This window comes from Fundulus heteroclitus, chromosome 14 (genome assembly GCF_011125445.2).
Source record: "Fundulus heteroclitus isolate FHET01 chromosome 14, MU-UCD_Fhet_4.1, whole genome shotgun sequence".
Classification (NCBI taxonomy): Eukaryota; Metazoa; Chordata; class Actinopteri; order Cyprinodontiformes; family Fundulidae; genus Fundulus; species Fundulus heteroclitus.
The window spans coordinates 11,245,755-11,271,304 of record NC_046374.1 but is presented as its reverse complement, the minus strand read 5'-3'; the positions used below and the strand labels follow the sequence as shown (position 1 = coordinate 11,271,304).

Genomic DNA, 25,550 nt, shown 5'->3' with positions numbered 1-25,550 from the left:
CGGTCACTTCCCAAAAAGTTAATTACTAAGCAGAAGCCAAAAAACTGTGAACAACTCCAATGTATTTGAGACTTCTTTAAATCCCTTAACTGACCCATGGGTTGCTACAATCTTCTTTCCAAAGTTTTTTTGATAGTTCTTTGGTCTTACCATGGTGTTCACCTGCAAATCAACAGTCAGGAGGACACCAATGTATATGTTTACGGTTTAAACCGGGCCAAACTCCTTCAAAAGGCCTAATAACAATGTTCCACTACCATACAGCTGATGTGACATATATGTGTGTGATTATGTCATTTTAAGTTGAAATAATGGGACAATAAATAAATAATTGGGACAATAAAGTTTATCTATCTATCTATCTATCTATCTATCTATCTATCTATCTATCTATCTATCTATCTATCTATCTATCTATCTATCTATCTATCTATCTATCTATCTATCTATCTAATGGTGTGGTTGTTCCTATTCGAGCCTAATCACAATTTTCTTATATATATATGTTGCGTACACTTTAAAAGGTATTATATGTTTTTAATTGTTTGGTCCTGGTAGGTGAATTAGTTGGTTCTATTAAAAGTGATATTAAATTTATCAACATGTGTTAGAAAAACACACAAGCTAGTGTTTTTTTACACGACTCCAGCTTGCCACTTTTTAGACATTTAGCCAGGTACAATGCACCCTAATGCGTCTGATCCACTGCTGTTCTGTACTGATATTTAAACTATTCTGAGGCTTGCGCCTGTGAGAAAGTTTAAGAATGCATTGCTCCACTAAAACAAACAATATGGAAACGTGTGTCAGATACGGTCACAATTACTCCTGTGCGTGGGATGTTCACTGGTATGAAACTAGGTAATTGCTATCAAGCCGTATAAAAATGTCAGAAAATCCACTGAGGTTTACGCCACGGTTGAAAATCTATATCTCCAAGCCTTTCGCTGAAGCATTTTATAAGGAAAGAGACGGCGCCTGCTCGGTCTGCCACTACACTCTCACCGCCATCTTGGCTTCGTCTGGCGATGAAACACTGACAACAATCAAGTCATGGATATCTACAAAAGCAGACCTGTCTTTAAGCGCTAACAATGCAACTGCGATGTTATGTTAAAAAAAGGCCAAATCCACTGTATTGTCCCCCAAGCGGCAGCAAATTAAACACAAAACGCCAAAAAGGAAACCTAACACAAAAGCCCCGCTTCATGAATCAACGTCTAATCATGTGAAAGTTTATAAGAGAGTAATTGGATGTTAATGTGTGTTTGGACGTTTTTCACCAGCAAGAGTCTGCATTTTTGAGTTTCATACAGGAGGAAAGCTAGACATTCCTGTTCCTGTCCACTGAGGAGCACAGGGGCATGGAGCAGCATACTTCGATCGTATCATGCAAGTAGAGCCCACAGGCAGGAGGTGAACGGGTGAAAGGTAAAACAAAGAAGGATGGAGGGGAGGGGAGGGGTTGACAAGAAAAGGAAAAAAGAAAAAGTTGTGCTTTGTTTAACTTCAAAGTGAAGTTGAGGAAAGTGAGTATCTGGTCAGAAACTTTAGCTCTTAGCCTGCAAAGGTATGTGGCTTGTTTATACTGTATATGTTAATTACAAATCAGATCAGCCAATGGTTTCTCTTGACAGCCATAAGCACTCCGTAAAAGAAAGTAATTTGGAACCTGAGAGAAAACGATCAGACCCAAAACACGTCACAAACTCAAAACTGACCACCTGTCAAGTTGCACGAGATGAAGGATTTTCAGAGGAATTACAGTCCGCATACATGTTTCTTCCAAAGTGTTGTTAAATGCAAGAACAGTTTCAGTGCTAACTCAAGACTATAGCTATTGTGTTAAAAATGCTTTCCTTTGTCTACAGCCAGCGAATCAGCTTGGTGCCACATCACTACAGCACTAAAAGGTCTCCTCCAGTAAATGTCTGATTCTCTATCACTTGTATTCTGAATTTTAATAGACAATTGTAGTGCAGAAAAAGACATTAAAACACTCAAATTATATTATATTATTTTAAAATAATAAAATAATTATAATATAATAATTATTAGATTGGTATATGCTGTTTTACACAACATGCAGTGTTTATGAAAACCAAGCCCAACCAGCTGATTTCTGATGCAGTTCATAGTAAATCGGTGATTTGGGTTTTGGGATACTGGACTTAGTTGTTCTTTTTGGCTTAAATTAGGCAAATCAAAATCAAAACTAACTCTGAAGCTTTTGTGCTGTTTTTGTGTGTCTGTGTTTTATCCGGCCATCTTAGGCACACAGCGCAGTGGGTCTGGTTGCCAATAAGTGTCAATAACAGACTTGCTCTACAAATGAGGGGAAGTAACTCTGAAGCTTTAAACACACCTCCTGATGATTTAATTAGCTGTTGGTTTCCATGAGCCCGCCTGCAGCAGTTTTCTGGTGTCAGTGTTGGCGAAGGCGGAAACAAGCTAAAAAAAATGCTATGCTAGCACCTAGCTCTGGTATCGCACTGGAACCTGTTTGGTGGAAAATCCCTCGGGGGAGCCGGAAGACACCCGCAGAAACGAAAGCTAAAAATTCCCGGCAATAGAGCAATCTTCACTCGGAATAATCATTTCCAGTAACGTTTCTTTGTTAAAGACTGCATAACAAAGGTGTGACAAACCTTTTTTTTTTTACACTGAAACATAAAAAGGTTGGTTTAAATATTGCATCCCAATCACATTGTAGGTCACATCAACGGTAAGATGGGAAACTGTGGCAGTAACTTTAAGAGAATCTGCCTTTTAGTCACCCAGATCTTTGCATTCCACGTCTGACTGAGTAAAATACTCTGTCTTGTACCCATTGTGCATGTGCACCTCTATTGAGTCAGTAGGAAATGAGGAGGATGAAGCTAAATGGCTGGAAGTGTCCAGACGCTGAGACAAAGTGGGAAAAGACCTCCTGGCGATGTCTGCGACACGATGACTTATACTGTTGGACTGGCTCAGCGGGCTTATGAGTGGGTGTGTGTGCGCGCGCCTCTGGGACTCTTAGGGAAGCTTCCTTTAGTCAGAAAACATTCCCATTCTGATTCAGCATACGCAATGAGCCGAGTCTGACCCTAATGGGATTCAATTACGATCTGTTTACACGCTGAAAGGCCGCGCAGACGATAGCGCGGTTACGTGTGTGGATCGGGGTGCGCGTATACATCCGTTTGCTGGCAATTCCCTGAACACGTGATAATTCAGACCTTTGAGGCCAGTTGCCATCATGTGTTCATAAGTAATCAACAGGAATGTGTTTCTTTGTGGAAAAACGACTCTGTTGGACCAGAATCAAGCAATACATTCCTGTTTGCATGCAAAACAAACACAGTTAAGTTCCTGCTTGTCTGAGCTGATCTCACAAGTCACAGCCAAGCAGAACCAGGTGTCTATACAGCCAAACTCAGCTGCAACAGATGGAGAGGCTGCCTGCGGCTGAACTCATTTAGTGCACATTATGTTCAGTGGATACGTTTGACCCGGGCTACTTACTGTAGGTTTCTTCTACCCCCATATGAGCCAATTTAGAGCAGGTTGGAGATCAGCGTCACACACAAGGGAGCTGCTTTCCTGTTTGTTACTGAGGAAATCCAAGATAAACTAGCTTATCAAATAGCGCATTATAGCTGGATTCAGTCATACAAGTCAACTGTGTGCTCTGTTGGTTGTTCTGTAAACAACTCTGGTGAGCATGTTCTGCAATCTTACGCCTGGACAGATAAGGAGGAGAATTATTTCATTATTCTAAGCTCCCATAGCATAGTGGTGGAAAAAGGCTGAAGTAAAACACGGACATTCTTTCAGGCAAATGTGTTTCATACGTACATCTGTCCGATCATGTGCTGCAGATTTAGTGCAGTATGGGGATACATTTGCATCATTACTATAGCTTTTTTTTTTTTAAAGAACTGTTAAATCTGTTTTGTTTTCCATTGAAGACAAAATGGGCCCGCCTTGAACTGCCCCTCTTCTTGACAAAGCACAGCCTGAAACAGCTGAAGGTCAGCTGAGTTTGGCTCAGTTGGTAGAGCAGGTCCACCATATGCAGTTAAGCCTAAAATGATTCATAACATGGCAGATTTAGATTTGAAGTATTCTTTTTATTTGGGCAAAACGTTTCTTTTGATTTGAAGTAATATTAACGCTTGGAGCGGTCAAGCTGTTTCAACATAAATCTAACAGAGAATCCGTGGGGGGCGCTGAAGACGAGGCAGATGACATGGAGGCTTTCCAGCCTCAAAGACCTCATGACCAAAAATAAATTATCAAAATACAACCGAAACATGGACAAATTGCTGGTCAGCCATTTTGAAAGGGATTTGATTGCTGTGGTGCCAGTAAAGACTTTTCTACTAATTATATGGAATGGTATACATTACTTTGGGCAGGCCAAAAAAGTTAAAAAACAAAACAACTGGACTTTTTTCCGAATTTTGAAGATGTTTCGCTTCCTATCCAGAAAGCTTTCTCAATTCAAAATGTCTCAAGTAATGTGGGGTAGAAACCTTTATAGTACTGCCCAACAAAGGCCTTGTAATGGCTTAGATAATATGCAAATTGAACCAAAACAGGTCCACCCCCTTAGTAATGGGGAGTCGTTAAGGTCGTAACGACTCCCCATTACTAAGTGCGAGTCATGATCAAAAACAAACAAACTTGAATGAAGTTTATTGAATGAACACCGTTTTAATACAATCTGTCAGGTGTTTGATCATTTTGAGCTCAACTGTACGTCTGCTACAGCCGGACCTTCCGGTTCCGCTCCCGGCCGCGGGCCATTTACTACACATTTACCCTCTTTCCTGTCAGTGAAAATAAGTCCACTGGCACCACATTTGTGTTCAGCAAAAAAAACCCAAAAAACAATAGCATTGAATTCAGCCTTCAAGTGTAATTCACGATATTAAGAAAAGATGAGTCTCTCTTTCTTTTCCATCATCGCACTGAGGATCTTAGCCTCGGTTGGTAAATTATATCTGACGTGTGGGCACTAAAGGCAGTCAAACTCTGTCCAACTGGCCTGGTATATTATTCTGTAGGAGAGCAGAAATGCATGGCACCAAGCCTACAAAATATTACATCCAGTGAGGTCCTTGCACACATCGATATGCTGACGACTGTGATTCAATACATTGTGCAGCTCGACCTCTTCAAGTCTCGTCAAACAATAAATCAGACTTGCAAAACCTGAGGTTAACAGGTGATCCTATAAATCCACTGGTATTCAAAGATTAAATATCAACTTAGAAAACCCAGTTGTTTTTTTAGAGCATACGCTATTTGAACAACTAAAGTCTCTTTGAATAAGACAAACAGTAATAAGACTGACAATGCCGCCTCAAAAAACTGTTTTTGCTTTCTGTTTTGAATAGGGAGAGATGAACTGTGATACAAATGTAATCATTACACAACGTTTTAAAGACTGAAGTTAACGGATGAACAGAAATGAATGCCTTATCTAGGCCTTTCATCAGCCGACTTGCACTAACAACAGTGCTGGAGAGGCATAAATGGAGCTAAAAAAAATTACACTTCCCTGTTGAAAAGCCAGGTTTTGTGGCATAATAAAATGAAACCACAATAAATAATCCCAAGGCTTTTGGCTTTTACTTTTCTTGTGCTTCTACATGATATTCATTAAAGCTGAAATGATCGTCCTGAAATAAAATCCTGCTGTCCTGGCAGGATTTGCCCTGACATTTTTTTTGTTCATATCTGCCACAAACAGTTTCACAGCGCATACACACAAAATGACAAACGATAACTTGAACAGAAGGATATGATGGGCTTGGAACGGTCTAGCTAGAATCCAGAAGGAAATCTGACATGAAAATCACCTAAAGGGGTCATAATCAGAAACATTTGGAGGGCTTATAGGGTGAACAAATATTCACGTGTCAATATGTGCTGCTTTAATAAAACATTTGCTTAAGGTTGTACACACTTATGCAACCAGAGTATTGCAGCTTTTATAATTTTTTTTTCAATATCCTTTGAACAGATTTATTTGTTTCAATCACAAAAGCCTGGCATTGTAACAAGGACAACCATAAATCTAGGTGTTGATAACAGCGAGAGTTGCGTAAGGCGGTAATCTTTAACGAGAGTTTGGAACAAGTCAGGTTTAACGTAGCGCTTCTGGTAAGAAGGAAGTGGTTTACTAATTTCCAGCTTCTGATGAAGTCTGTAACAGTAACAGAGAAATGACAGTTTGACTAAATAATAAGAGACAAAAAAGTCAAATGCAAACACCTGGTATGCGAGCACATTCACACACTGCTCACTTGAATAAATCTTCCTTTACACTCTCAATGACTCCCATTAAACAGAGACGTTGTGGCCAAAACTCCCAGAGCAATAGCAAGAGTATGGCTCTAAAGGTGCAGCGGCTCCTATCAATTATTGATTGGATCTGCGATAACCTGCCAGCTCTCTGAGCCGAACACATAGATTATTAAATCAACAACTTGACAGACCGTGAGCTCCAAAACTATTTCTTTCAGATTTCTTTTCACAATACTAAAAACATGTATCTGATAAACCAACACAAGGCAGTGCATAGCTTTAAATTAGAAGGAAAATGATTCATGCTTTTCAATAAGTCTTCACAATATATGGCAAATATAGCACATTAGCATTGTGTGTGCAATATTCACTGTCTTATGAAGTTGCATTTTAGATGCTAATGTAACATTTATCCATTTGGACAGAATCTCATGGCACCAGACGCTAACATCAGACTCAAATGACATTGTCTGAAATCCTGAAGGTCACAGAGTGATAGAAGCACACATAAGAAAGAGAGAAAAGAAAGAAACAAGCACATGTCGAAGACTTTCAAAATGTTTTACAAATAACATTTTTAAGGTGCGGCATTCCTATATATTCAGTCCTCTTTCTTTTGATACCCTTAAATGGCCAACGGCTTTTTTAAAAATCATCTAATTAGTAATTCTGTCTGTATCTAAGTAAATCATATTTTAAATATAGTGACCTATTGTGACTCCGTAGGAGCTGCAGCGACCCAGAGCTCAGGTGGCTAAAAGAAAACCACACTGGAGAGAGAGTCATTAGAATTTCAATCTGCATTTGAGGGACAAAGCAAAAATATGGATGAAGAGGATCTGGTCAGGTGTGGCCAAAATTAAGCATGTGGGCCTTTATACAAAAGCCCACCACACTTTTAAGATGTTTATTTGTAAAATCTGTTTAAAAAAAACATTTAATATTTAAATTTATCCTTCCTACTATATTCAGATTTTAAGCATTAGGACCATTATGTTTGAGCCTATTGCATATAATCCTAATATAATACATCAAATTTGTAGTTGTGTCAGGAAAGAATGTAACAAAGCTGAAGGGATTTGAATACATTAGTACTAGATTACACCTGAAAGGACTGATTTTGAGATTCATGTGTAAAGACAGACAATAGGCTCTCCTCACTAGAAAAAGGGAACTAAAAGTAAGTAAATTTTTCTTAAAGGTTGTATATTTTTCCTTGATTTGAACAGCTAAATAAGACTATTTGCCAAAGGAATGAATATTTCTAACCTTAGTTAATAATTACCTAATTAGATTACCTAATTAGATATCATGCACCTGAAAAAAGATGATAGGGATGGATTGTTCTTATTTTAAGTGATTTTTTTTTATTACATTAGCAAATAGTCGCATTTATCTGCTCAAATCAAGAAAAAATATACTCATTTCAAGAAAATTTGACTTACTTTTAGTTCCCTGCTAGTACCAAGTGTGGCGCTCTACCACTCCAGTACTGTAACTCAAATGCCAAATACTACTCACCGTCTGGATGTCTGTCTTTCATTACTTTTACAACTACAGATAAAAAAAAGGCCAATAAAGTGACACAGAATGATTGTGTTTTTTATTTAAAACCAGTGGAGTTGCAGTTTTTATTAACAACAAACTGTTTTAGTTGACATGAGGCATCCATCAGTTAAATGATGCCCCAACATTTCCGTCATCGTGAGCAAGTGGCAGTGGTATGTTTTGGAAAACCTTCACAGTGACTTGCCATTCAAACTGTTTTGTTGCACGTTTCATTCATTTGACTCATGCCGTAATAATGCCATGAGTCAAATGAATTATTATTGTCGGAGTGACCACATCTGCCTAAGCTGTCCATCTACGCCTTGTTGTGTAGATACAGTACCTATTTATTTTATGAGTTATAGTCACTTACACATAGTTGACCAGTTCTCCATTACAATGACAAATGCGCACAATTACTCCCACCCTGAGGTCTGTATTGGTCCCTGCAGATGTTTTCTGTGCTCGCTGGAACCAAGCAAATTCACTCAAGCTGCAACCAAAACCGATCTTTGGGGGAGACACTGTTGCTCTGTGAAAACTAATAAACTAAAGATGTTTTCATGGTTTTTTTTTTAAACAGAAAAATAAAAATATACTCACTTCAGTTACTAAGCAAGTATAAAATATTTTTTTTGTAAAAATATGCTGTTGTCTTTAAATGTAATGTGAGAAACAGCTTGGAGATTTTTTTTCACAAAAAGCTCTGGCTCTTTAAATTCAGATGTTTGCAGATTTTTGTAACCTCCAGCGGAGCTTTCACAGATTTTCAACTCGCCCCATTTATCAGAAAACGGTTGTGTGTCGGTGTGGTCTTGTACTTGCAGCTGATCGAGAAAATATTTTGCACATTTTACTAGTAAAGTGAGGACTTTGATGTAAAGTAAGGACCAAAAACAGTTCCTCACTTTTCTGGTCAAGGGGTTAAGGTTTAGGACTAAGGTGTCGATTAGTTTTAGGTTATGGTTAGGCATAAACTGGTAAAGGTTAGGCTATAGAAAAACTTGAAGATGGATGGAAGTCTATAGAAGTCTGTGAAAGTCAACGCACGGTCCTAACTATTTACATTAAAACAGGATGAGAGTGTGAGAGGAGTAGTTAGTTGTAGATTTGTGAACATTCTGGATTGTTGCTATGAAATTCTATGAATCTAAGCCAGGACATAACATTTGCTGATGTATAACAGTGAAGCCCTGTATGTGGTGCACAGAGAGCCCCATTGGTTCCCTACCTTAGAGATATAGGCCTTGATGCCTTCGGCCAGTTTGATGCAGGGTTCCCCAAAGAGCTGGGCCAGCTGATCTGGGATGTCCTGGTCCTTGTCCAGAGCATTCAGTAAACTCAGGCACTTTAGCTCCTCTGTCACTCCTTGGCTACGCACCTATGTGGTGAACAAGGATGGGGAGGGGAACAGATCAGCAGAGGTCAATATAAGCCAAAGCGAAAAAAAGTACTTTTTTTGTTTCCTTTTAGCAATAAATAAATAAATAATATATTAGGGACCAGTTGTGATTGTGGAAATAATACAAATTTACCCAATGAAAACACATGAAAAAGATTAAAACTCCCCCTCATCCATAGCCTTTTGTTTGAAATTTAAAAGAAGTAGTCCCGCTACAAATTATAACCTTTAATGGCACATTTTGACATTGACTTTGGAAAGTGCCTTGAGATGACATGTTCCATGAATTGGCACTATATAAATAAAATTGAGTTGAATTTTCTGAAAGAGCTTTAACCCATCCACCCGTCCATTGTCTACACCTGCTTGTACGTGCTGCATTGAGCGAGAGGCGGGTTACACCCTGTCCATCAGACACACCGGACAAATAGCAATGCAGACAAGCACATCTAAGGGCAAAAGTTAGAAAGACTAATTAACCTCGTCTGAAAACTATCATGTCTATCATGTTTTTGGACTGTGAGAAGAAGGCCTAAGACCCAGAGAGAACCCATGCATGCACAGGAAAACCATGCAAACTCCTCGCAGAAAAAAATGCAGATCTCCTATGCAAATGCAGATTGTGAACATGACTCACAGCATTATAACATTTGGTGCTTTCACTACTGAACTCAATCTAGCATTGAGAGATCATTGATCAATATTTGCCTCAGAGGAACTAGAAAGGTGAGAAACGTTAAAGACGGCACTATTACACTATTACAGTTGCAATTGTCTTACAATTGTAACCTATCTTTATTTTTATTTTTTTTTTTACAACCAGTGATCACCACTATCAGCTAGCTGAAACACAACTCTGTGTGTGGCATTTCAATTCAACTTTCTCATGCAGGGAACTCTCATTTCAACAATGCCTCTGTGAACTTAAGGGAAATTGTGGATTTCTTTGACTTTTCTTCTGCATTTCCTCTTGTTTGGCGGTGACATTGCATGTGTGATCAGAAAGGTTATGTCATTTTTGGCAAGCAGGGTTAACAGGCTTCCTGCACACTTCAAAACATCTGGATAAGTGTGGAATGTGCTTCCATTATTTTTCCAAGTCTGGAAAAGTATAGAAAAGCTCTATTCTTTAGACTTAATGCAATATATTTCCTTCTATTTTATCAATTTGACAGGCTTTGTTTGGATTTACCAAACCATTCCTTAATTTTAACATTTTACCCATCAGTATTGGACTTACTGAATGAATAAACACCTAAACAGGACCATTGTAATTTCATGCCTGCATTTCCCAATTGTGGGGTAATAGAGCTATTCTATTCTATTCTATTCTATATCTTTCTCTCTAGACAGCTTTAAATTTAGGTTGAGTTGTACCTGTGGTTCTAAAATGCCAAATAAAGTTACAGAACCTGTTGTTTAAAGAATCTGCATTTAGTCGAGGATACTCTACATTTTATTTCAAAGAGGTCTAGATACAGTGCAGTGAAATTTACACTTTCATTACTGTGGGAGCTTCATATAATAAAACCCCACTGCTTTTCAAAAAGGTCTACAGCAATATTTTACACTCAAAACGGCAGTAATATGTTGCAAAAATGCAGGAAAAAAATCTAGAAACTGGAGAATGGAAAAGTATTGGATTTTGTAAAGGAAATGTTTAGGAACCATGGATTAAGTGGGAGCTCTATGAGAAGTAAAATGGGCGAAGGTCATCCTTTTGGAGTTGTTTGTATGTGTGTGTGTGTGTGTGTGTGTGTGTGTGTGTATATCCTTCAGGGAGGTTTCCACGGTCTAAAAGTCTGGCTAATGACTCTGCGACCAGCACTGATGACGAGAAGATTAAACTGTTGCACTCCTTCAACCCTCTGATTTAGTTGTATTAATTCCTTTCCGCTTGACCTCTCTCGTCTAATGAAAGCCCTTCGTTTTATTGCTTTCTGTCTTCCGTTACCTTTCTGTTCAACTTTCTTTGACATTTCTCTCCTTTTTTTTCAACCATTTTATCTTCCTGCTGCTATAACTGTTCATGTTGATACCTGAGCGGATCAACTTGTTCCTTTCAAAGACAACGGTCTCACTACAAATGAGTCAGTCTCTGTGTGTGTGTGTGTGTGTGTGTGTGTGTGTGTGTGTGTACAAAAATCAGGCCTTACAAAGTGAGACACGCAGCTGATTTACGGGAATGAAAGTTCTTAAAAGAAAGATGCCCCAGCTCAATATGTCACCCACACTCCTTAAAAGATGACTCAGGTCATCAACAGATTTCGCCGTCTATTTAAAGGACCAGTCACTGTGTTTATGTGGATACATGTGTCAGCTTTCAGTTTCAACGTTTCGTCAAGGCTGAGACACTTTTAATATTTGTGAACAACAGTGTGTAAAGCTGAGAAAGAGGTCATTATAAATCCTCAAACTTTTCATAATAGAAAAGCTAAATCGCCATCAGCAAACACTCCACACCCAAAGGAAGGAGTGAAATGCTTTGCCTTCGTGTACAACATTCAAGAAAAACAAAATTTACTGTGAAGAGAGCTTAAATCTTTACTGGTCCTATAGTTATTTAAGGGAGTATTGGGGCTCCGAGTGTTTTTCTAAACTGTGGCAAGCAGTGAGTCTACACTTGAGACCATTAATTCACGGAGACAAACAGTGGAAATTTATAGGCGAGCTAAAGCAGGTTTCTTTTTCAGCCGCCTGCGTTCAGTTGAATATTTATCCCACATACAGCAGAGTTAGGGTTAATAAGTCTTGAGCTTATGTCTTTTCTCGAAGCCAAAGGACAATTTTGTAGATTCAGGATTAAATCCGCAAAAAAAAAATTTTTTTTTAAAGATAGAGAAAATAAAAATAAATACACTTTAAACATTCTGGTTTATCCAGATTTTCTCATTTGGCACCACCTTTTCCAGTGCAACACAGCTGCAGAGGCAGCAACTACTGTACATGCAGTCATTTAGGTCAGAAAATGTCAAAATAGCAGAAAATGAATCTGGGGAGTGAAAAAAAAGAGAAATCTTTTGGACGTCTCTTGGACACACAGGGGGTAGACCTGTTGCTGACGAACACTGGGAGAGACTCAAATGAACATTAAAGCACATCATTGTGTCACATGAGAATAAGATACATTTGTTTGGCTCAGATGGAGTCTGGCGTCTTTTCAAAGGGACTTACCCAAGATTACTGCAGTAAACAGATCCCACAACGAAGCACGGAGGTGGGAGTGTGAGGACTGAAGCTACAAGAGGTCACGTTTTGGTGGGAATATTTACGTTGATGTTGTACAAGTAGATGCACAAGTAAAGTTTCTTAGTTATTAAAGACGAAAAAGGGTCTACAACCTGTTGAAGCCAATGGCATAAAATAACTAAGACAGAAATACAGAGCTGATGAAGTAAAAGCTTGAATCCAGGAAGGATGTAAAAAATGTGCAAAGTTAATTTCAGTCTCTCTTTAAGACCAATTGTCCTGTAGCTCACGTCACCATGTGTTCCCCCATTGTTTTTGCAGTGTTGCACTGACACAAAGGGAGCACAGTAGGTCATTATGGATCATCTGCATATAATCAGGACACTTCCCAAGAAAAACTGCTGACAGCGGAGTCTGGGCAGAGACACTCTGTCTATTGTGAGGGGTGCGATGACAGCTACCACTGGCCGGAGTATTGGGGAGGTTCCCGCGTGCATGAGAAGATCTGAGCTTTCTCTGCGGATGAAAAAAAAGGAGTGGAGCAAGGCATAGTTCTTTCAGGCGACGCTGCCAAAACACACTCCCTGTTTTGGTGGATATGGTTGAAGGATTGAGGAGTCTCTTTTAATATGAGGGGTGGGAAAAGTTTCTCTTTCAAGACCGTGCGTGTCTGTGTGGTCATGCAGGTAAGAGTAGTCCATTATGCTTTGACAGTGTTTGTAGGGAGTTTTGATCTATTATGGGAAACAGCCTTGCCAAAGTTAGCAGGGAGATAAAGGCCATTACTATCACTACTCTCAGCTGAAAACAAGATTAGAAGTAAACTGTTTGCTCCATTAGTGAAGACACACAAGGTCAGAGGCTAAAGCCAGAAACATAGACGGAGCCTACATTTCTATTCTTGGGATGTCTATTGCACGAGGCGTCTATATATAGGCTGCCAAAACTAGGAGAACATATATTTTCTAATCTAGTGAAAGGTCAGTAAAATGTCCAGTATTTTCCACTTCTGAATTTTGCTCCCAGTAGCCCCAGTTTTCTTTGGATGAAGAATCGTAGAGATTTCCTCTTACACCACTGCATAGGCTTTCCCTGCCAGGACTGGTAAGAGCTATCCAAATAACACGGGCTTACACTATTTATTCAAGTTTAAACGCATCTCAGTGTTCAAAACTCAATAGTGACAAACAGATAAAAAGTTGGGAAGTTTGCTTAAATCTGCAGACAGAACAGTTCAGTACTTAAATCTAGACTGCAATATAACGCCCCTATTCTGAAAAAAAAAAAAAAAAGCTTTACTGTCTGCCAGGATGCAATAACCACAATAGTCTAATCTACATTTTATAATCTTTTAACAAGTGATGGGAGCGACGGCCTGCTCCTCTGTTGGCTAGCAGTGTGACGGTACGTCTAATGGCATCAAACGTTTTTGATTGTTTGGTAGCGTTACAATTTGTTAGTCCATCACGGTGATGATGGAAAAAGAAAGCTTTCGTTGACATCCTTCAACAGTGATAAAGTATACAGGTGGATCTTAATCAAATTTCTGCAGTGAACACTCATAAAGCAAAAAAAAAAAAAAAAAAAAGCTAATGATCTTTACCCCCTGCACAAGCCTTTATTTAAAATTGGAGAAGACTTTTATTTCTATTGATAGTTTTTTGTTAAAAAAGGAAAATAAGACATCAGTATTAAAGAGCTTCAAAAAGTGGTCTGTGTTGATCATATGGGCAAACCCAGCCTAGCTTTTAATATCTTTATTTAGCCAAAATGTAGACACCATATATGGACCAAAAAGTTACATATTGAGCATATTTTTTAACTAAAAGAGCTGTAGAAAAGCCCAAGCATATCCATTGTTTTGAAGGATGATTTGCCTTGCTTTAGAAACAGAATCTTCATCTTGTATTTATTCTATGTTTTCTTTTTTAGGTTTTTACAGCACCGGTGGCTTGTTTTTCATATAGTGGGCTGACAGGAAACGGGGTACAAGAGAGGAGAGAGACATGCAGCAAAGTACCACAGGTCGGAGTCAAACCTGGGTCGGCTGCATCGAGGACCTAAAGCCTCCCTCCGTACATGAGTCATGACCGCTAACCACTGCGCCACCGAAGCACACCCCGTTCTGTCTATGTTTGAGTAAAAGTGCTGGGAAACAGAGAGGAAAACGAGCTATTCTATAAACCAGTGTCGACATGCAGAGCTCCAGAGATGGGGGACGGAGCCTTTATGACTGTCATGCTCTGGGAGCACGCATTTGTAAGTCCACTACGGTACGACCTAAAACGTCTCTGCTGAGACTTCCTCTGACAGCAGTACATCTGCCATCTCAACTCATTGCCAATTCCTGAAGTTGCAAAACGGGCTCCTTGCGGTATCATTGTGAGAACAAGAACCGCGTCGTGTCAATAGGAACAGATCAACGAGATAACTCAAGTCCAGCCTAGGCAGCTTGAATTTTGTTTGTTTTGGAAATCAGTTCTGATAGGCAACTCACATCTGCGTTGGAGCTGCAATATTGTTATTGTTTTCATAAATGAAGCCGCTCAAAAGATTTTTTCACTTTACATTGAATATTCCCAAAGCTCTTGTTCACTCAGCAGTATATTTTAATAGTATGATGATCCTCATCACTTGGCCTTCCCCTGAGTCCTAAGTCATAAGTCTTCCACCCCTTATATCAAAGCCAAAAAGAGGCTAAAAATTACCCCCCCCCCAAAGTAATAAAAATCTACTTGGTAGACAGAAGAAATAAATGTAACTCTCTGTTATGCAGTTTAACAAGATGAAGTGCTTCTTTGTTCCGATGTCACAAAAGGGAATTGAGTAAGAGTGTTAAGTAAATGTTGTTATCCATGGAAAAGAGCACTGACAAAAGGGTCCCAAAGTTTAATGCCAAATTAGATGAAGCCAACGTTTCACATTTTTATTTAGTTTCACACTTAAGTAGCTGACGACTCAGGTTGTGAGGTGTTTATTGTGTCAATCAGACAGAAAGCCTGGTGGAAGAAACTGTCTCTGTAGCAGGTGGATTTTGCAGCTGTTGAGTTGTGATGCACTTTTCACAACACCAAGATAACCGCGGCTTGCTGACGATGCAAAGGTTAGAAACCGCTACGTAGTTTCTCAAAGTTTTTAATTCCTTCTACTGGTCAAACTTTAACTTAATGAGTTTAAATGGCTTAATTACTCTTTAAAACACAATTTCTGATTTGCCTAAAAAAATTCCCTTTGGAGAAAAAAAATTAAAGGATAATTTTAGTGTGGGAACACTGTGTAACTGTAAACAACGTGAGAATAATGGTCAAAACTGAACTGGGTAAAAAAGAGATTTACTGTGAAACTTTGGTTCTGTGTACTAAAACAAAGAAACGGGTTGCACACTATTAGGAAAACATACAACTGTGACATCTTGGCGAAAACTGCAGGAACAATATGGTCTGTGGTTATCCCTGAATTCCCTCATCCTTCTCTTTTCTGTGAATATTGCAATGTACCATTAATTCTCAACAGGCTTTAATATCTTACCCACTAAAATCTGTATTAGTTTAATGCAAGACTACACAGTTGTATTGCACTCACAATTGTAATCGGACTGCTATGCCATAAGCTGGTTGAATATGCTTATTATTATTATTAATTATAATTCGGTATTATAATTTAAATAATAAATCATTCAACTCAAAATTTCGCTATAACAAATATAGTTCAAATGGTGGTGATGTTAGCTATAAGCTTATAAGTATTTATACCACTAATGCATTAGTTAACTTGCTGTTATGAACTCATTTATGCTGGAATAAATGATCAGGTCGGACTGTTAACCGACCAGGTTTATCCAGCAGGCTGTGAGAACCCCAATGTAACTGCAATTAGAGTTTAAATCCTTATTCCTTATCACCATCCAATGATATTGTCTCTGTATTAATATCAGATGTTAACTCCAAAGGAGGTTAGCTCTGATTTCTGAATAACCAGGCAACTGTGAATTGGACTGAACACAAAACAATGTCTATTCCGCAGTGGTTGGTTTTATTGAACCAAAAGCAATTCCCTGTTACAGTAATTCTCTGATTCAAACAACTTTGGAATTCTTACTCATTACTAAACTAACATGCAAAATATATATGTGGAAATAAAGAACAAAAACAAAAATAAACAATGGATTAAAATGAGCGGTTAGCAGATCTTAACTTAACTCAAAGTTGTTTAACACCGCCCTCGAAACACCGGCATTTCACGTATCAGCATTGATAGACAGAACAGCTTCGGGAATCTCACTGGACGCTTTGATGTCTTACACAAAGCTAGTTCAGCTAAGCTACCTACAGTCCAGATACCAGTGACCCTCCCAAGATGGCTGCTACGATGACGTATGAGGGGAGGTCCTAATGACGTAACCACGCTTACGCTGATAGGATAATGCCTCGCTTCGAGGGGCGCAGCTAACTGGGAGTTTAAAGCGAAGCCCGCGACTTGCTCGGACAAAAGATTAAATCGATAAGAAGAGCGAAAAGAGAGAGGGGGGAAGCAGGGAAAAAGATTAAAAGAAATAAGGCGGTAACCCACGGCGGGGTTATTGATGGATCACAAATCAACACAGCAAATCAATTGTACAATGCATGCACCTACAAAGAAAATGTTCAGCAAAATAATTCCAACTTCGTCGTGGAATAAAAGCATTAACCAACACCTACAAAGTTCTACCGCCTGCCCAGGCACTTCTAAACACCCTGTTGGTGAGACAGAAATGAAAGGGGGGAAAACCCCGTTACTTTGAGTTGCCTCGGGGCTGGTCCGGAACGCTCCGAGTGTGGCTTTCTGGACGCGCTTCGACGAGCGCAGTTGTCCACAGGCTGCAGCGGGACGGGGAAGAAGCTGCTTCGTTTCTTCCTCCGGGTTCAACAGTCGCTTTGTTGGCCAGACAAAAGCGGGGTCCTCTTCGATCAGTGGGAGATGCGGCGTCTCTCAGTCTTTTGATCAGAGGGAATTTAAAAGTACTTATTTAAGTCGACCTCCTGTTATAAAGCAGGGAATAACCGTTGCGTCGAAAAATCTCGGTCCAGCGAGCAATCGAACACGTGGCGTGGGAATCAGCTGTGCGTGTCTTCTCGGGTTGGCTAAAAGCCAGGGAAGAAGGAAGCTCATCGTGTGTGATCGGCTTTTATAGCCATCACCATAGCAACCATTATCTTGATCGGCGGCCATTTTGCCGTGTTGCGTGATGGGAGTTGGTGGCCATTTTGACCACATTGCATCATGGGTAACGCAGTCCGTTACGTCCCGAATTGATGCTGTTTCCTTGATCGGCGGCCATTTTGCCGTGTTGCGTGATGGGAGTTGGTGGCCATTTTGACCACATGAGTTGGTGGCCATTTTGACCACATTGCATCGTGGGTAACGTAGTCCGTTACCGCTTTCTGTCACGTCTGAACTGGCACAACATACCCCCCTTTAGCTTTGAAGAGTGGGATGCTGGTCACAGTCTTTAAAGCTACAACCAAGTCCATTCTGGCGTGACGAAAATCCGTTGTGCATGAGTGGAACAACCTAATAGTCTTTCTAGTAGTCCATTGGGATTCATGCAGTTCAGTTCATCATCCAAGAGGAGGAAAAACAAAGCATTCATTGTGCCTGGGTCAGTGACCTAGCCTGGGCAGGACTAAGCTATAGCTAGTCATTTCTATTGGCTAATAAGGCAACAATAAAGTAATAATAAAAAAAAAAAGAAATGCAAACTTCACAATCACCATTGTCAATACATTCATTGGTCATCAGGTTTGAACTTTGAACCAAAGAAAGGAGAGAAGGAAAGAGGGAAAGGAAAGAGACAGCGGTTCGTAGTCTAATCAGCTTATGGCCTTCAAGGAGCTGGTGCTACGAACCTGGGAGCGACAAAGGTGAGGGCGTCAATCCTGGTTTGCAACTGTTTGATCTGCTTGTATGCTGCATACGCCATCGCAGTAGTGATGGCCCATCCAAATACAAGGAGAACCACAATAATGGTCATAATGTGAGTGTCGGTCGACTCTGTAGCTCTGGGGAAGCGAAGCAGAGGGACCGAGCTCAACTCTGATGGAGTGAGACTGAATTTAATCAGCTGGGTGCCTGCAAGTAAAAGCTGTCTTTCAATGCCGACATCAATGCTGAAATTGTATCCCTTAAAGACATCTATTATTTCAATCTCTGAGTCATATTTATCAACGTCAAGGTGATGCAGAACCATGTTTCCAATGTGGACTGGAGCACCTTGAGGTGGGGAACAGAAAATGGTTTGGTTGGGCAGTTTTAGTCTAGTAACTGTGTCATGCTGCTCGTAGGATAACAGGGCTTCTGCCTCTGGGGTGCTAACGAGCCAGCGGTTACCTGCCCGCTCAATTTTGGTTTCCACACCTGCATCTTTAAGGGTCATTCTAGCCTGACAGTTTTGTTCAGGAGATTCATTAGACCACACAGGTAATTGGTAACGTCTCTGATAAATGGGTTGCTTGGGCATACCCAGTGGATGTCTTTGGTTTTGGTACACAAATCCAAATTAGGGACTAAATAAAGCTTGGGATCAGCATCATGATAGGCCAATATTGAGGGAGTTTGTAGGTGTACGTGGGTCTCACCTTGCCAAAAACCGACATTCAATACTGATTTAAGCCTATACACATTAGCTCTTTCAATGATGGGAAGGTTTAGCATAAATCCTATCTCCAAGTTGTCAGGATTTACAAATATCGGAATTGCACTACCTAGGCTGTGCGCCAGGTGTATTTGTGGTGGTTGCAGTGTTTCACTAGAGGCAGATTTGAGAACCTTTTCAACCAAATCTACTGGTACCAGGTACGGAGGAATCCGTCCTTCAGCAAGGCTATTTATGGATGAACTAACCTCTCGAGTGAGGTCCTGCATTAAATCTCTAACAACCTGAGTATACATCATGTCATTCTTTACCACTTCTGTGAGCGTTTCCAAAGCAATGCATGGTGTTATGGCTGAGTGTGAAATTATGGACGTGAAGTTATGTATGGACACTTGCTTTGTTAGTGCATGTTTAAAGTGTCCTGATTGAACATGCACTTGTCCTATTTAATGCTATGCATTGTTCTCTTCGGCGGGGGCGGAGTTAGGCTCCGTTCCCTGTGAGGAGAGTTTGGTGGACGGTTTAATTTGGTTCGCATGAACCCATGTGTACTCTGGACTTTGCACGCTGGCTTCTAGGTTCTTTCGAGGCCACGCGAAAGTCGTTCGGAGACGGTCTTTTAAGTCAGTGACGCACTGGTGTGCCGTGTAGACGGTTGTCACACTGACGTCTTCGGGCTGGTAGATGAGATTCAGGGGAAGTGTCCTTTGTCTTCCTGTCATCATCTGGAAAAGTGTCACCCCTGTGGAGCATGGTGAGGTAGAGCGGATTAGCATTAGGACCAGGGGAAGCTTTGTATCCCAGTTCCTGCCATGGCTGCTGGCATGTTCCTTTGACATGCTGACCACGGTGCAGTTCATTCGCTCCACCTGTCCGGATGACTGTGGGCGGTAGGTGATGTGGAATTTAACTTCCACTCCCAACATGTCAAAAAGCACGGTCAGAATGTTTGACGTGAAATGCGTTCCTCTGTCCGAGTCGATGGACAGGGGAAGGCCCCACCGGCTGAAAACGTGATTTAGCAGCAGGGCTGCTGTGGTGACAGCGGTGTCATTCGGTGCCGGCAAACATTCGACCCATTCTGTGAAACTGCCTGTTATTGTCAAAAGATATTTGTTATCTCTTAACGATTCGGGGACTGGACCGATCCAGTCAGTCTGCAAATGTGACCACGGAAATATAACCCCCCTTCGCTGAAGCAGGGCTCGGTCTGGCGGTCGTGTGGGTTGTAACCGTCTGCAGGTTAAGCAGCCTTGTACATACTCCTGGGTGTCCTGGGCCGTTGAAGGCCGGGACGTCACCTGTTGGGGAGTTTTCAGATTAGCTTTGCAGCTTCTGTGTCCTCCTACTGGTGAGTCATGGACGTGTGTCAATGTGATCCCAAGTTCGTTTGAATCTTTGGGCTGAATGGGCTGAAACTCATAAAACAGCTCCTTAAATGCTGTTTCCTCTGTTTCAGTGGTCAGTGCATCAGCTTTTTCCAGCTGTTGCATGATTTCTGTTTCGAAACCAGGGCAGGGCTCAGTGGGTGAGTCCCGGTTCTCTGGTTGATTTGGTGCTGGTTCTGTTGGGTTGGTTGTTATCGCATACACCAACAGATTTCCTTTAGCTTCAAGCGTTGCACCACAAATGGATCCAGCAGGCCGAGCTTCATGTCGCCTGATTTGGATCATGCTGGAAGGAAAAGTAAACATGGTGTCTGGAGAGTCCTGTCTGCCGGTCAAGGATAAGGGCAGGTCTCCGATGACGGGAATGCTCAGCTCAAAGTCGTGGAAAGAGCTTTCGATGAGCACCCCAAGAGGTTTCTTCGCCACTACTTGGATCGGCATGTGGGTTGGATTCTCCACTAACAGGTAAGCTGAGCGGTTGTTCAGCTCAAGCAGGGGTGTGTCAGAGGATTTGGAAATCGGCTCTGTGGAAGGCAGAAATGGTGCTAAAAGTTCTTTGGGCTCCTCGGAGCATGTCACCTGGTTGATAGGGACGGACAGTCCACTTCCAGAAGTGAGGGGCTTGGGAGTCCCCACTTGGGCCCAAAGATGACCATGATAGCAGTCAATGAGTGGGGCTAACCTGTTCAACAGGTCCTGACCCACAAGAAAAGGTTCTGTGTCCAAAGTACATATGTAGATGGGGTGCACCAGGGTCATGTCACGGAAAGTGATGTCTAACCACGCCCGTTTGGTGATGCATGACTGATCCTGAGTGTAGCTGGTGATGCCCACGTGACAGGTCTCCACCTGGAACGGTTTCCCAAGAGACACCATAGCTCTGGTCACCTCATCAAACAAATCTGAGCACATTAGACTGATCTCGGAACCCGTGTCTAAAAGAGCATTTGCAGTTACACATCCTCCGATAACTGTCGAGCAGTATAAGCGGTGTGCATTTTCATGATGGTTTAGCTCACCTAAAAACCTTAGAAAAGTGGCTTTCTGATCACCTGTTGATGGGATCTTAGAAGGTTGTTGGTGAATTTTCGGTTGGTCCCCCCCCTTAATCAGATAAACTCTGTTAGAAGGGGAAGCCTGCTCCACGCCTAGTCATGCTGGCTGGGGTTTTGGGCCTGGCTTACCTGGAGGGTCGGCAGGATTGGGTGATGGCTGGGACGGCTGCGGCGCGATCTGATGCACTGTTTCGGCTAGCACACTGCGGAAAGTCTCCTCTATCTCCTTTCTCATTGACTCCTCCATGCGCAGGTTCCAGCCTTTGTTGTCATGTGTGCTTTTCGACCTATCTGACCTGTCAGTTTGCTTACCGCCTCGGGCTGGATCCGGCCTGTGCCATTTTTGAAACCTCTCACCTTCCATGCTGCCATGCTGACCTCTCCTATCCTGGGAAGCTTCCTTCTGCTGCGGCTCAAAACCATGTTGCTTCTTAGGGCCAAATCTAGTTTTAGGTTTGAAGGGAGGCATCTCATGTCCCTCCAGACCTAAACTCTTTTCTGGTTCGGCGTGAATCTGCAGAACCTTTTTATCACTATCGGCTCCTTTGTTGGGCCGGACACGTGTTTCCCATGCCACCTGCGCGTATTTCCTGATTTCCTGCATGGTAAGTTTCTTGGTTCTACAATGCATGGTAACCTCATAACGCACGCCTTCATGAAGATTATGGAGGAACAAAGATTTGAAAGTGTGGTCTTCCTCCAAGCCGGGAGCATTTCGTCCCTGAAAGTAAGCAGCCCGCAAGCGACGGTAGTACTCTTTTGGTGCTTCAGTTCTCTTTTGCTGAATTGCAAAAGCTCCAAGAGTGGCCGAAGCTGGGTCTGTAAACGCCGAATATTCTTCTCTTAAAGCCTGACAAAGAGCTGAATAACGGTCACGTGTAGCTGGAGGGAGGCTTTCTATGAAAACATGGACACTTCTGGACGTGGTTTTCCAGATAAGCTTCAACTTTTCTCGAGCTGAGGGGCTATATAAGTCTAGCAGACAGCGCTCTACCTCTCTGAGATAGTCATCAATGGTGGATTCTGTATTGCTAGGATCAAAACGCTCTATGTCTCGGGCCAGGGACTCAAGTTGACGCATCCGCAGTCCCTGTTCAGGGATCGGAGCTGGTCCATCTGAGTCCTCTCCTGACGACTCTTGCCTGTGGTAACCACGGTGGGAGGGAGGCTCCAGTTCTGACCACCTACCTGGCATCGGCGGCCGTTCGTGGGACGCAGGGGGACCCTCCCTGTCATGAACTCTTGTCTGTGGACGCAGTTCAGAGGAGTGGGGTTCACCTGTGTCCCAGAAACGGTGCTCTCGTCGCCCTGGTGGGGGGAAAAGATCATAGCGGGCCGTGTCAGGGGTCAGGTGGGAAGCAGGTGTTTTCCCATGATTTACATCATGTGGATCAGTCCTGATTGCCACCCTAAGTTGTTTAGGCATTTCTTTCCGTATCACACTGCTATATCTGTCCTGACCTTCGCTTACCTTTCGCTCAGAAGGTGTCTGAGGGCCCAGTTCATCCAATGTCCTCCAGGTGTGATCTCCATGTTTTCCTTTGGAGTTCTCACACTCAGATCCTTCTGTCTGCAAGCTAATGCGATCCTCCTCTCGCTCCTCTGTGAGATGACAGCTGCCCTGAACACTTCTCTGTTCTAGCTCCCTGATTCTTTCCTCAGCTAAAGCACGCCTCTCAACCTCTCTGTTACGCAGATTGGTCTCTAGCGTTAACCTTCGGTGGTATAACGCAGTTAATTCACCCAAAACATCTGCTACCAATCTATGTTTAGGTTTGCTCTGGACCTCCTCCACCAATTCCTGAATTCTCCTCTCACAGTCCTCTATGTTAAACTGATTCAGACGGGTTTGTTCGTCCGGTGTCATTTTAAGCAGTGAGCTAATGACATCCTGGGCCTCCATTCCAATGGAATGGTTTGGACCTTCAGCTCCTTTGACTGAAGAACCGCTACTATCCATTCTTTGTCAGCTATGGATAACAACACAACAAGTAACACTGTAGTTTAGCAGAGCGCTAAATGACAGACAACAAATAACAACGCTGTATTCTAGCTTAGCACTAAGCAACAACGCATACACTTTAGTTTAGCTCAGCGCTAAACAACAACTGCTAACACAACCGTTAAGTGGCTTCACTTTAACTGTTAACAGCAAACACGCACTATGACTCACTTTACTGCAGTAAGTGGGTTCAAATACGTGCGTTTAACTAGGCTGCGCAGGGGAAAATCAACCCTGCGACTTACAATTCCTATGTTTTAGGAACGGTTAATATGCTTGTTTAACTTTGAGAAAATTAACTTTGAGTGACATGGACCACTAACCTTTCGGCCAGTAATTAAATGATAAAGCTGTGGCTTTGTTTGTGATGTAAGTTATTTCAGAACAGGTGCTCTACACATGTGTGGAAAATAGCAAAGTGTTTTGGAGCTTCAGAGGTGGCAAAGAATGACAGTTAAAAACCGCTAAATTGCAACCTTAGTTTCAAAATCACAGCTCAATTTTGACCACTTATGATGAGCAGAAGGGGATAAAGGAGGAAAGAAAAGAAAAATAAAATAATAATAAAAGTAAATAAAAAATTCAAAAGGGAAAAAAAAAATTAAGATATGATAATAAGTTGGGGAAAAAAAACACTGAGCGATCTAAGCTGTCTTTAAAACCGTGACTGCAACTACCTATCCTGGCCACCAGATGGAGGCAGGGTCTCTCTTTTCAAAGCAGAACACGACACAGACTCTGATTGACAAGTAGCAGACGCTGGCTGCTGTCTATTTCAATCTAGCTGACTTCCAGTCCAGAAATCAATATTCAAACCTCAGGTTAACAACCTCAAACCACCACAAACACGTATATATTTAGTAATGATACCTCCTTAATCAATTATGACTGAATAGTCCTTTTGGCAAGGTGAGCAGTCAAAATGCTGGAATATGGATTGTGTTCATTCAATTCATAAGTTGCTGGTTATTCGATTTAGTCTAAAGGAACGCCAATAAGTAGACTCCAGCCCACACCGGGAAAAGCCAATTTATGCTATGCCATAAGCTGGTTGAATATGCTTATTATTATTATTAATTATAATTCGGTATTATAATTTAAATAATAAATCATTCAACTCAAAATTTCGCTATAACAAATATAGTTCAAATGGTGGTGATGTTAGCTATAAGCTTATAAGTATTTATACCACTAATGCATTAGTTAACTTGCTGTTATGAACTCATTTATGCTGGAATAAATGATCAGGTCGGACTGTTAACCGACCAGGTTTATCCAGCAGGCTGTGAGAACCCCAATGTAACTGCAATTAGAGTTTAAATCCTTATTCCTTATCACCATCCAATGATATTGTCTCTGTATTAATATCAGATGTTAACTCCAAAGGAGGTTAGCTCTGATTTCTGAATAACCAGGCAACTGTGAATTGGACTGAACACAAAACAATGTCTATTCCGCAGTGGTTGGTTTTATTGAACCAAAAGCAATTCCCTGTTACAGTAATTCTCTGATTCAAACAACTTTGGAATTCTTACTCATTACTAAACTAACATGCAAAATATATATGTGGAAATAAAGAACAAAAACAAAAATAAACAATGGATTAAAATGAGCGGTTAGCAGATCTTAACTTAACTCAAAGTTGTTTAACACCGCCCTCGAAACACCGGCATTTCACGTATCAGCATTGATAGACAGAACAGCTTCGGGAATCTCACTGGACGCTTTGATGTCTTACACAAAGCTAGTTCAGCTAAGCTACCTACAGTCCAGATACCGTGACCCTCCCAAGATGGCTGCTACGATGACGTATGAGGGGAGGTCCTAATGACGTAACCACGCTTACGCTGATAGGATAATGCCTCGCTTCGAGGGGCGCAGCTAACTGGGAGTTTAAAGCGAAGCCCGCGACTTGCTCGGACAAAAGATTAAATCGATAAGAAGAGCGAAAAGAGAGAGGGGGGAAGCAGGGAAAAAGATTAAAAGAAATAAGGCGGTAACCCACGGCGGGGTTATTGATGGATCACAAATCAAC

At 41.4% G+C, this 25,550-nt stretch overlaps 1 protein-coding gene across 1 annotated transcript in view; it reads right to left on the bottom strand.

Moving 5' to 3' along the window:
• The window catches only part of tnfsf10l (TNF superfamily member 10, like), an 84,518-nt gene that overhangs the window by 30,154 nt on the left and 28,814 nt on the right, over window positions 1-25,550 (bottom strand). Inside the window, exon 2 of the mRNA XM_036146278.1 lies at window positions 9,080-9,229. Coding sequence (XP_036002171.1) covers window positions 9,080-9,229 — 150 coding nt within the window. The remainder of the gene's footprint in view (window positions 1-9,079; window positions 9,230-25,550) is intronic.